We start from the raw sequence: 12,847 nt of genomic DNA, 5'->3' as shown, positions 1-12,847 counted from the left end.
TGGCAGTTTTAAACTTTAATGACAAAAACTCTCGGGTATCATTCTAATTTGAAAAGATCCACTGTGTCCCATACTGTGGTACAAATAAGTTTTCTTTCATAAATGCGCTCCCAATAATGGATCCAGTAGCCTGGAGCTGCTGAGTCAAAATAAATGACAAAAATAGTGGAAATATAACTCTGATGGACAGTTCGGGTTCTGGGGTGACCTGCTGGACTTACGTTGGATTCATTGACTATTATTGCTGTCACTAATGACAATTTTTCTAATTTACCACAGCTGCTAGTGTGGCCAGAGCAGTCTCCAGAGGACGTTACTATAGTAACCATCACCCCAGACTACCCCAGTTCACGCCACACAGGGTTGGTCAGCGGCCTCAAGAAATTCACCTGGTACTATGGCTCTACCCTCTGCTTCACAACGCCTGGAGATGGTCCCCGTAGCCCGCCCACTCTGGTGCAGACGCATGAGGACAGTGAGTATTCACACATGCACAGACACAACACATGAGCAACAGCGTGAATAAAGCCAGCAAACAACACAAAGAACTCCCCTGTGAATAATAATAAAAGTGCATTAGCTAGCTCTCCGTTCAGTCCAGCTGTTTTTATCAGTGTGATACACAGCTGTGTACACAATACCCAGCAAACACAATACACCTGCACTCACTGCTTTCTTTCAGGCTCTTAGTTGCCTTTCACTCATTTTTAATTTCTTTGTTCTTAGTTTCCCCGGACGTCTCCCGGTTCCCTTTTATTTATTTATTTTTTTCTCTACGTTGTGTCTTTCTAAAGGGAATTGACTCATATGTTTTCAGGCTTAGTGGTATTTATAGCCCACTGTTCCATGGATAAACATAATAGCTGCAACTCCCAGCTACAAGTGCACATGCACACCATCACTCCATCAAATAAACACAATAGCCTATAGGCAGGCAGACGAGCAATTATTACCAACCAGTAATTATTGAGTGGGAAAGGGATATTAGTAGCCATATGTACCGTACACACATACACACATACACAGCAGTGGCCAGTTATTGATTGGTTGCTGGGCGTGTCGGCAGGGTTAACGGTGGGTGTAATTCTTGCTTGATGATAGCTTTTTGCATCCGCCTGTGTGTGTGTTTGTGTGTGTGTGTGTGCACGAGTATGAGTGTATGAGAGTTATTGAATGTCTCAGATGAATAGCTTAATCGCTCTGCAGGGAGAACGGGTTAGAGAGCGATTGATGAAATGAGAAATGGCAGGGTTGCACCCACCTGTGTGTGTGTGTGTATGTGTGTGTGTCTATGTGTTGGTCAATGTGATTAGGAAGAGGCTTGTGAAGTCATAGGCCATAGGTAATATGCTGTGTACGACAGAGATGTGTGCTTGTTTGCAATCAAAAATTGCCTGATCCACATCACTGTGCGTGTGTGTATGTGTGTTTTGTTTTTCAGCCCCTGGACGTGTTCGCCGTCTAAGCTTCACTGAAATCTTGGACACATCGCTCAGAGTCAGCTGGGCAGAACCTGAAGATAAGAACGGCATCATCACCGGTTAGATCTTTGCAACATGACAGTAAAATTAAAGGAGCAAAACAAAACTGCAGATAGCCTCTAATAATTTCCCCCCTTTACCCACATTTTTGATGAGATAAGTAATCTTCTCAAATGACCAATCTAAGTGAATTTATAAAAGCATCCCCTCTCTTTATAGTTTCTTCAGTTTCCTCCACTTAGTCTCTTACTGTCCCCCATCTCTAAGAAGACGTTTGTGTGTAACTGATTCATCATCAGCTAATCCTTTCCCTTTGCAGCTTGTCTCCTCTTTTTGTCTCGAACATGCCCTCATCCCACGCCTCCCAACACCCGTGGTCTTGTTTGTGCAGCACATCGCAGAGCTCAAGGCACTTTCCCCCAGATTAATTTAGCCCTACTTCCTCCTTGGCTCTGTTAGTCAATGGGGAACACAACAAGCTGCTGTGAATTAAGCGATAACTCTACATTACACGTTTGTGTCTTTGTGTTGTTGTCCAACATTCATCCAGCACCTCCACCACAGGACCACAACCCGACAGCACAGGGAGCAGTGGCTTTCCAGTCAGCATACACACTCAGAGGAGTGAGAAAATGGGTATTCAATCAAGGTCACCTTGCACATTTACTCTTTTCTCCTCAACCTGCTTTTCATCCAGCACCTGGTGAGCAGGGAGACAGATGAGGGACCATTCACTCTCTCCGGGGCTTTACACACAAATGGCCTCACTCACACACACATTTGAAGGTGGAGTGTGATGCATGACTGCAAAGATGCGATGGGACAGACAGGATTTTGACTGGAGTTACCCCTTCTGTACTCTCCCCTCCTTTATGGCTCTGCACCTCTCATTATTTGTACGTGTGTGCGCTTTTGCACACGTGCTTGTGTGTGTACTTGTGTCTGCTTGTGTCTATATGCGCCTTTATTAACCCAGCGTGTGCGCTACACCCCGCAGGTTACATGCTGTGGTGGGAAGTGCTGAATGTGGAGTCAAGTCGCGAGGAACGCTCCTTGCCCAACTCCACCCTGCAGTACCAGCTGACCGGCCTCACCTCCACCACCGTGTACACAATACAAGTGGCTGCGCTCACTGCTGCAGGACGGGGCGTGGTCACATCCTCCACCATCTCCACCGGGGTCCCACCAGGTACAATAAATAAACGCACCGGTGCCTGTGACAGCGGATGTTAAAAACTGTTTTTCATGTGTGTGTATCTGGGGGTGTGTGTGTCTGTTTGTGTTTCTGGAGCCGAGTAAATATGAGTGATGAGCTGTTGCGATGCCATTGTCTTCCCTCAGACTGATAAGTAGCTGTTACTGTGAATCCATGAATCATCACCCACACAGCGAGCGCACACATCGACAAACACAGTCACACACAAGAGCCGGTCATTTACAGCATCTCAGAGAGTGCTTTATTGTAAGCTGCAATTGTGTGTGTGTGTGTGTGTGTGTGTGTCTGTGTGTTCTGTGCGTTTGGACTTAGGCCAAGTTGCAATCATTATTAGCGCTGATTAACTGCAAATGGCAAAGTGGAAGAAATGCAGCAATGGAAGAGAGAGGGCAAGAGACAATCAAAGAGCAGGACTGAAGAAGGGGGAAAAAGAAGAAGATGGAGGAACATAATGAGGGAAGAACAGAAAACATGAGAAAATCCAATCTCCAAAGAGTCGAAGACCAAAGTGTCTCAGAAATGGACTCAGAGGCGGAAATCAAAGTGTGGGAGAATGGAGAAAAAAACACAGCTCATACAGCGGGATTTTTGTCCTAACATTTTCTGATTACTAATTTATGAATAAAAGAAGAAAAAGTGAAAGCAAGATGGATACAGACAGTTCAGATTTGGAGGTTATTCATTAATTCATGAAAGCAAAAGACTGAAGGAAAGACGAAGGGCTGAATATTAGGTGGGGAAAAAGAACTAAAGAATGAGCAGCGAGAGAGCGAGAGAGGAAGAGAGAGATCCACAGAGTATAGATTCTTGTCTTGTTTATTTATTCATATATTCATGGAGTTTTGTCATTCATCTGCGCGAGGCAGCTGATATCAACATTTCCACATATAACCCTTACAAGTTTGCTGCGTGCATTTACAGAGCAGAGTTTGCTGATAGCTGTAATTTGTCTTGCGGTGCACACATGAACCGCACTGTATCCAGACTAAATGATGCCTTGTTTCCACAACGGTTGGACGGTTGTTTTGTTGTCCCGTTTCAATGAGGAATCCTCTCAGGTATTCTTCGAAATCTGTCCGATTTACGCCATTTGGCTTAACGCGTCGGCTTTACAAACGTGTATTTTGTTGTGTTCGGCAAACACGGCGCTTGCAACAGAATTGGATGGATTACAGCGGATCACGCCGTCCAGAGGTACCAAGTATTAAGCAAACACAGCCGAGAGAAGTGTTTGAAAAGAGGCTCTAAAGTGCTCGGTCTTGATTGAGTGAGATAATTTAGAAGCAAAGTGGATTGTGATGATTTTTGATTATGCCAATTTCATTAACAGAAACAAGCTGTCACATATTTTATCTGTTAGCTCCTGATTAAAACGAGCGGATTTTCAGACGCCGTCTTCCGAGCCATTGTCATATGTGCCGCCTGCCAGACCAATGGCAGTTCAATTCAACAGCTGTCAGTGAAGAAGTCTATTCCAAGCTATAAAACGTGTGAGTGTGCGCGTGTGGCATTTGAAAGGTGGAGCTGTAAAAACCTTTAATAGGAATATTTAGTTCTGCTTGAATTGTGCATACAAAACGTATCATTATTCCTCTGTGATTTATTCAAGGTTTTAAAAAAGAAAACTCACCACAGGGAGAAAATAATAGTTGTTTTGTGGTTGTTGTCGGCCAGATTCAGCTCGGCTCTCATTCTGAGTAAGACAGAAGAAACTTTTTAGACTTTTAGTCGGCCGTGTTTTGTTGTCGCTGAACAAACTTGGGCCACATCAGTGATTTTTTATTGTCAGAGAATTTCTTTTGTGCTGTTAGATGAAATAGTTGATTTCCAATTATTCTTTCTTGCAGTTATTGATACTGTCACGCTTTGCTTTCAAGTGTGTAGCATTTGCCAGTTGGGGATGACAATTACTGTCTAATTAGCTTTGCCGAGACAAGTTATCATCACAGCCAAAAGCTTTTTAAAGTTGATGTTTCCACAGTTAATCATTGATATTTTTTGGGGGGGGAAGAGAAAATAAACAGCAAAACTGAAATCCTTTAGGTTCCAGCTACATTTTGTCAGATAAGCTCTGCAGTTCTGTACTTTGCTGATTGACTGGCTGCTGCTGGAGTGTACAGGTGGGGGTGGTCATCTCCACCAAGTCAGATTCTCACTTTTGTCATTGCCCTCCCACAATACTGTCATAAGAATTCCGCCTATTTTGACATTTAGAGACTTTATATGGGACATATTGAAACCTTCATCTTACCTCCACTGCTGTGCTGTGTCACTGTCTCACTGCATTGTGTTATTGACCTTGGAAATTTGGACTGAATTCTTCTGAGAGAGAAAAAAATGCAGAGATTCTTGTACTTTAGTTAACAACAACCTTTTTAATCATACTTTTGTATGGTCAAACATGGAAATATTAAAAGTACTGGAGGAATTTTTTTGGCTTTTGTACTTGGCAGCATGATTCATGCTTCTTTTTTTCTATCTCACATTAGCCATGTGGCAATTCTCAGACATGTTTTTGTCAGTTATGCCATTTTACATATTTGTATCTGTTTGCAGATAAAAACATTTCAGTGTTAATATATTTTTTATTCTGCTCTTATTTACAATCCAGAATCTTCAATCCTACAATCAGTCTTCTTCCATGCCGTGGACAATTCATTCATTTGTCCATGTGTCCTTTACTGTTTGGACAAAACACAGGTCTCTAACTGGATGTGTATTTATGTGGTTATCGCAGCACCTGCAGTAGGAGGTGTTTTAGTTTTCTTTCCTCAAATCTAAATCCACTGGCCACTTTATTAGTTACACCTTGTTAATACCGGTGGGTTGCCTTCAGAATAAGGTGAACTATTCCTCGGAGATTTTGGGCCATGCTGTGATAGTCTCACAAACTTTTTACAAATTTCTCAGCTCGACATTTGTAATACAAATCTCCTTTTCCACATCATCACATCTCAGGGGTACTCTGTTCAGTGTGGAGGCCATTTGAGAACAGTGAACTCATTGTTATGTTCAATAAACCAGTTTGAGATGGTTTGAGCTTTGTGACATGGTGTGTTTTCCTGCTGAAATTGCCATCAGAAGATGGGTACGCTGTGGTTAAGTGTGCCAAGAGAATATCCCCTGCCATTGCACCACCACCTGCAGCTGAAACTGTTTATACAAGCAGGATGGAGCCATGCTTTCATGTTGTTTACACCAAATTCACTTTCTGTTCAAATCCTGTTCCTTCCATTGTACACTTTTGCTGATCCAATGCAAATTGTAGCCCCAGTTTTCTGTCTGTAGCTACCAGAACGGGCACCTGGTGTGGTCTTGTTCTGCTGCAACTCGTCTGCTTTAACGTTCGTCGTGTCGTACATTCTTCTGCATACCTTGGTTGTAACAAGTGGTAACAAGTATTTTCTCTTTTTCAGACCATTCTCTTTAAACACTAGAGATCATTCTGTGGGAAAATTGCACATACCAGCCCGTCTGGCACAAACAACCATAGCATATGCAAAGCCACTTAAATCACTTTTCTTTCCTGTTCTGACGCTTGGTTGGAACTCATCAAGTAAACATCTTAACCATGTCTACATGCATAAATGCACTGAGTTGCTGCCATGTGATCGGCTGCCTAAATATTTGTTTTAATGACTAGTCGAAAAGTTATACCTAATGAAATTGCCAGTGAATATTTAAGACATCTTAAAGCCATACACAGACTTCTGTTCTCATTAAAAAGGAACATGTAATAATCTTTTTTTCCAGTAAATGTTTTACATATCTGCATGATTATCAATAATATGCAGCAGTGACAGGTATCTTGCAAGCACTATCTGCATATAGGCTAAAGCACTGTTTTTTCTGTTTTCTATCTGCAGAACTTCCTGGTGCTCCTTCAAACTTAGTCATCTCCAACATCAGCCCTCGGACCGCAACGGTGAGATTTCGACCCGGTCCTGATGGCAAGACTGCCATATCACGGTGGATAGTTGAAGGACAGGTGCGTGTGACTGTGTTTGTGTTGCATGCACACTTTTGTGGTCAGCTCTTATTGACAAATCAAGCAAAAGAGAAACTGTCTTCCATCTGATTACCTTTTCAACAGGTGGTGAAGGATGATGGAAAAGAGGAGGAGTGGAAAGTTGTGTACCAAAAAGACAACCAGCCAGATGCAGACACTCTGGAAATCCCAGACCTCACTCCTTTCACTCAGTACAGGTGAGCAGCAAACACACATATCCCACGCTACCACCTGCACACACACATATAATCAACAGCTTCCTCAAACACATCTCACTCTGCACCAGGTTCTGCTGTATTGCTGGGCTCAGGAGAAGTTAGATAAATCACACAGACACACAGAGAGACAGTTCCATCTGAGACTTTTCTGTTTGTCAGCACCTTCACAGCTGCTGCATGCAGATCCTTATTACCCTCCTGCAACTAGCCAGAGGGAAGGAGAAGGATGAGGACGGGGAGAAAAGAGGTGATCAGAAAGTGGGAAGGGCAGCAGAACACATTAAAGAGAAGACGAGACAAAGGGATTAGAGACGAGGAGAGGAGGAAATGGAGGAGGACAGCGGAGTGTCTGTAATCCCTCCTCAGGGGGAGCTTGTATTTTGTGTATGTGATCAATCGCCATTCTGAACAGCAGCAACTCTTCCCCCTCTCACTCTCTCTCGCTCTTTCCTTCTCCTTCTCTAGCTATTTGTCTGCCTATCTTCTCTATTTATCGGGCAATCTGACCATGCCTTCCTCTTGCTCTCTGTATCTCGGCCTTCATCTGTAATGGGATTGCAGTGTGTGTATGCACGCGCTGTACACTCACAGGGATTATGTTGTCACAGGCGACACCATTGGGACGTTAGATGAAGTGATGCACTTGTCAGTATTTCTTATCCCCTGCTTTAAGTCCCTCTTTACACCCTGCTCTCTATCTCCCAATACAGGGACAAAAACTCAAAGATATAGCCTCTTACACAACCTGCACGCTCCCACGGTTTATCGTTCAAAGCCACACAGAAGCACGGCTTCTTTTAGAAGTTACAAAAGTAACAAATACTCCCTAATGGCTCTGCTTTCTTATGTCACTTTTACTGACTGAATACGTGGCACCATCAGTCAACTAAACAAACTCTGGCGGAGAGTTCCAGATCAAAATACTGAAAGAAATATCATATATATATGAGATGGGACAAATTTGATCTGAGCACAGAAAACTGAAATGGTTGTTAATCTGTGCTCCATTCAGTAAGTTTTGCTTCCTCTTCAGTAAAGTTACATGTGGATGTCTGACATACATTTAAAAAATGTGCAAGTACAGTTTTTTTTGTTTGTTTTCTTGTTTTGATTTGCAGCTGTAGTTTTCTGGGTATGTGTCCCCCAATATTTGGAACTTGTGCATTTGGCCCCCGTCCTCATCTCCAATAAAAGCATAAAGAAAGCAGAGGGTTTGTTTAGGACAGAAACGCTAACATTACTCAGAGAGAAATGCCCCTAACAGAAGGAGGTATCTTTCTCTCACCAATAGAGCTTTTTTATTGGCAAAATATGAATTATGAGTTCATACAACAACTGGACCTTGAGTGGTAAATGTAATTCTCTCTGACACACACTCAGTGTCCAGTGGTCTCAGTCAACCACTCAGCAGCAACTCCTCTATTGCTGTGAGCTTGCAGGCAGCTTGATAAGATTGCAGGATTGGGTCTAATATCAGGACATAAAACAATGTTTTACGAGTTTAGTGTTTTTGCAAAAAACTAAGCAAGGTAAAGTTGCCTGTCCTGGTTTTTATTCAGCTCTAAATGTACCTGATTTATCAGCAGGCTGATATTGCCACGCTGTATTAGCTATTGGCTGATATGTCAGTATCTGTATTTATAATGACTGGTTTAAAAAATAAAGAAAACAGGAGAAACACCCTTCAGCCATGTTATCAGCATTGATGTTGCATGGTTTGTCCACCAGAGGGTGTTGTACAACTTCCCTGCTAGCAACAAGTGTTTGGAATGCCACTAACACAACAACCAGCTGATCCGAATCATTCAGAGCGTAAAGGAGTCATCCCTCGCTGTATCTATAAAACAAGTTAACTTATAAAGTGTACTGTCTAAAATAAATACACAAATGTTAGAGAAATCTGTTTGTTTAGTGTAAGCTACTTTCAGCTGCTCCCTTATTCACAGGGGTTCAACACGGTAGGTTTGATTAGGTAACATTTTTACACTGGATGTCCTTACTGACACAAAGGGATTTGTGGCTCCTTCATTGGGTCAAACTAGGAATCTTTTACTTGTTTGGCAAATGTGTAAACCACTAGCCTTAGGAGCCATTCTGTTTTGTGTGCCAGAAAGAAAAATATATCAGCCGAAGTATCCAAGTATGAGACTTTCAAATCCTCTAATAACAGTACTGCTTTTGAAAATGCCATATCAGTCAGCCTCTACTGATTCCTTAAATTCTTCCCACAGCAGAGATATTTGTATGTCTGATATGTTTTCAATGAAAATTTTGAATATAACCAGAAATTTAGCTGAAGCACATCTGATTTATTAAAATCCATGACAAATCCAAGTAGCGCATGTGCAATTAACCTCCATCTCCCTCGGTGCTCCAACCTAAGCTACACATGTGGTTCCAACAAATGTGGTAAAACAAGTAGACATGCAACAGCAGTCTGGGCAGCTGGGAATTAAACTAGTGACCAGGCACACTAACAGCTCATCTGTCAGGTCACACAGCTAATAGAGGTTTAATAAGCCTGTTTTTGAAAGTCTGTATTCTTGGATCTGCATCTGCTTGATAATTTTCTGGCACCAGACAAACATGTTTGCCCAAAGAAGGAGCACAGCTGAAAGTGTGGTTATATGCTGATTAGGCAGCACAGTTCAATTTGTGTGAACCTTTTTTGGCATGAAATTTCATTTGTGCCTAAATCTGCTTAGACCACATCTTCTCACAGACACAGAGAATTATCATAGAACACAGTCAGACTCTCCAAAATCACAAAACACGTCTCTTAAATGATTTTCCACAGCACTACTACAGCACTTTGATAGCTGCATAACTGAAAGGATTATTACATATCAGTGTAATCCAGGGATTTCCAAAAAAAGTGAGAGAAACAAATGTAATTTTTCAGATGTAGTTGATCAAACTCCTGAAGTTATCTGTACTGTTCGCTGATTTAAACCACCAAGGCTTCATTCATTTTAAACCTCTTGGTATGCAGCAGGAGTGGGTCAGATCTTAATTTCATAGATTCCAAATTCCAGTTTTGTTAAGAGTATAAAAGCACAAATGTAAACAAAGGGATGCTCTGATAGTGGAGGCAGAAGCACCATTGATGGGTTTTATTGGATTATTGTATTCCCCTCTGCTCAGACCAACTGGATGGCAAAAATCAAAAACCTGCTTACTTTATGCACACGTGACGCAGTGTGAATCCTTTCATCCGCAACTTAAAAAACTCACCAGACATTACAATGTGATTTAAATAACATTAACCACATTTTCCCCTCTGTTGGATAAAGACTGATACTTTTGACACAGACCTGCTCGTGTTTATTGGTCTTTAATGTGCACTCACCAGCCACTTTATTAGGTCCTTCTGTTCAGCTACCCCATAATTGTCACGGTATGGCATGGCACACCGTGGAAGGAGTGGGGAAGGAGGACCCAGGCGCGGTGCTCTATGTACAAACAGTGTTTATTTACAGAGTGAAAACAACGTAACAATAAATCCCCGTGTTCTCCCAGACTCCCGTGTCGTGTCTCCCGTGAATAGTCCGTGTGCTCGCTGCTCTCCGTGCCCTCCACGCTCTTCCTGCGGGAAACAATAGCGCAGCTGTCAGGACACTCAGAAATGGCAGGCATACACTTTCTGACTAAACTTAGACAGGGTGACTAACGTGGAGTCTCATGCAATGATCCCGCGTCGGTGGGAGCTCCAAGACTCTCTTAAGTAGCTCCCCCGACGAGGCCTTATCAGCAGCAGGTGTGTGGCTTCGGGTGTGGCCAGTCCCCTTGCAGGGCCACACCCTCCAGGCCTGACGCCGCCTATAAACAAGTGCTCAGCCACCCACACACACACATATACACAAGCACAGGGAAGGGGGAGCAACACCAAAATACACAACAATAATAATAGTAATAATAATAATAATAATAATAATAATAATAATAATAATAATAATAATATAATACATAACTGCTCAGGGATCCTGGGTTGCTCAGACCCAGGACCCTGACAGTACCCCCCCCTCTAAGGGTCGGCTCCCGACGACCCCAAAACAAAAACAAAAACAGCACAACCAACCCAGGGCGGGCGGTGGGGGGTCCAGGACGGAGGGCCAGAACCAAAACAAGCAAAAACCACAAAACAGCAAACCGACCCAGTTCACAGTCCCAAAGTCAGACCGCGCATCCCGCAGCGGTGCAAAAAGAAAACGAAAAGACGCCACAAACAGTCACAGGCGGCCCATCAACACAACAAGAGAGTTCAGGGGGCCTACCTCGAGCCCAACGGCGGCGACGTAGCAGCTCCGGCGGACGTCCCCGGGTCCGGCAGCAGCAGCAAAACAGTTCAGGGGGCCTGCCACGGGTCCGGTGGCGGCGGCGCTGCTCCTCCGGCGGCCTGCCACGGGTCCGGTGGCGGCGGAACGGTTCTGGTGGCCTGCCACGGGTCCGGTGGCGGCGGCGCTGCTCCTCCGGCGGCCTGCCACGGGTCCGGTGGCGGCGGAACGGTTCTGGTGGCCCGCCACGGGTCCGATGGCAACGTCGCTGCTCCGGTGAGCAACAGCGAGGCGTGGCACCAGGTCCATGACGCGCCGATCACTGACGTGGACGCATCGGACGTGGACGGCGAGGAGGCCGCGCCAGACGTGGAGGTCCCTCCGGTCCGCTGACCTCCGGCCGAGCGGGACCCTCGGCCGGCAGCGAGAGCTCCTCCTCGGCCGGCAGCGAGAGCTCCTCCTCCGCTCGCAGCGAGAGCTCCTCCTCCGGCTCGCTGAGCTCCTCAGCTGGCAGAGCGGGCTCCTCCGGCTCGCCGAGCTCCTGCTCGGGCATGCTGAGCTCCACAGCTGGCGGTGCGGGCTCCTCCGGCTCGCTGAGCTCCTGCTCGGGCTCGCTGAGCTCCACAGCTGGCGGTGCGGGCTCCTCCGGCTCGCTGAGCTCCTGCTCGGGCTCGCTGAGCTCCTCCGGCTCGCTGAGCTCCTGCTGCAGCTGGACGAAGTCTGAGGTTTCCCGAGCTTGCACTACCCCCCGGGCTTTATGCAGGGTGCAAAGGCAGGCGGAAACTCCCTTGAGCTGGCCGAGGTAGGGGTTTCCCTCCAGGAGTGCCTCGATGGCGTTTAATCCCACCACTCTTGCCCTTGTGTTGGTGGTGTGAGTTACCCAGTCCATCAGGCGTTGGACGCGTGTGAGGTCGCTCTCTCCGGACAAGGCCGCTGGAGTGGGTAGTGGAATGGAGGCTGCTGCTGGTGGAGAAGATGGCTGAGCGGGTGATGTGGATGGTGAACAGGATGAAACTGTAAGCGGTGAGGTAGATGTCGCGGGGGATGATTCAGCAGGTGACGGCTGGATCACTAGCCGGGCGATTGGCTGAGGTACAGCGACCAGCTGGGCTGCGCTTTGGCTACCGGCTGGGCAGCTGGCTGTGCCGCAGCTACAGGTGGCTGCTGAGCAGGTAACTGAGCCGAAAGCGGACGGGCAGCTGACCGTATAAACATAGCCCCAGAGTAAACAGTTGAGGTGAGTGACGATGAATTGTCCATATGACTCACCACAGCCGGCTGTTGAGATGTCTGTGGATCTAGCTGCGGTGAGGAACGTCGTTTCCGTGTCGGCGTCGGGGCCGGCGTCTCAGGCAGTGAATCCACCAGCTGTCCGAGCTGGTGGGCAGCCTGAGGAGGAGAGTGGAGGTGGAGGGTGGAAAGTAGGAAGTCCAGGACCACTGCATTAAGGGAGTCCACCAGCCAGGGGAATTTAAAAAGCATCTCCTGCAGCCGCCTCTCCACGGCGCGACGCAAACCTTCCGCTGGCTTCTCCCACCACACCTCACATAGGTGGTACACTTCGTCCATAACTTCCCTCCTGAGCCTCTCCTCGGAGACCGCTGGGTCCATTAGAGGCGGGATCATTCTGTCACGGTATGGCATGGCAC

General features: G+C 45.7%; 1 protein-coding gene across 2 annotated transcripts in view; it reads left to right on the top strand.

Moving 5' to 3' along the window:
- The window catches only part of LOC146707476 (protein sidekick-1-like), a 295,921-nt gene that overhangs the window by 237,002 nt on the left and 46,072 nt on the right, over window positions 1-12,847 (top strand). For both annotated transcript variants that reach the window (XM_085458835.1, XM_085458834.1), the window contains 5 exons: window positions 280-475; window positions 1,442-1,540; window positions 2,479-2,670; window positions 6,564-6,685; window positions 6,791-6,903. In XM_085458835.1, the coding sequence (XP_085314961.1) occupies window positions 280-475; window positions 1,442-1,540; window positions 2,479-2,670; window positions 6,564-6,685; window positions 6,791-6,903 (722 nt within the window). The remainder of the gene's footprint in view (window positions 1-279; window positions 476-1,441; window positions 1,541-2,478; window positions 2,671-6,563; window positions 6,686-6,790; window positions 6,904-12,847) is intronic.

This window comes from Copadichromis virginalis, linkage group LG6, assembly GCF_057382275.1.
Source record: "Copadichromis virginalis isolate Kocher_CV1m ecotype Utaka linkage group LG6, C_Virginalis_male_GT1.1, whole genome shotgun sequence".
Taxonomy (NCBI): Eukaryota; Metazoa; Chordata; class Actinopteri; order Cichliformes; family Cichlidae; genus Copadichromis; species Copadichromis virginalis.
This window is presented reverse-complemented; position numbering and strand designations above follow the sequence as displayed.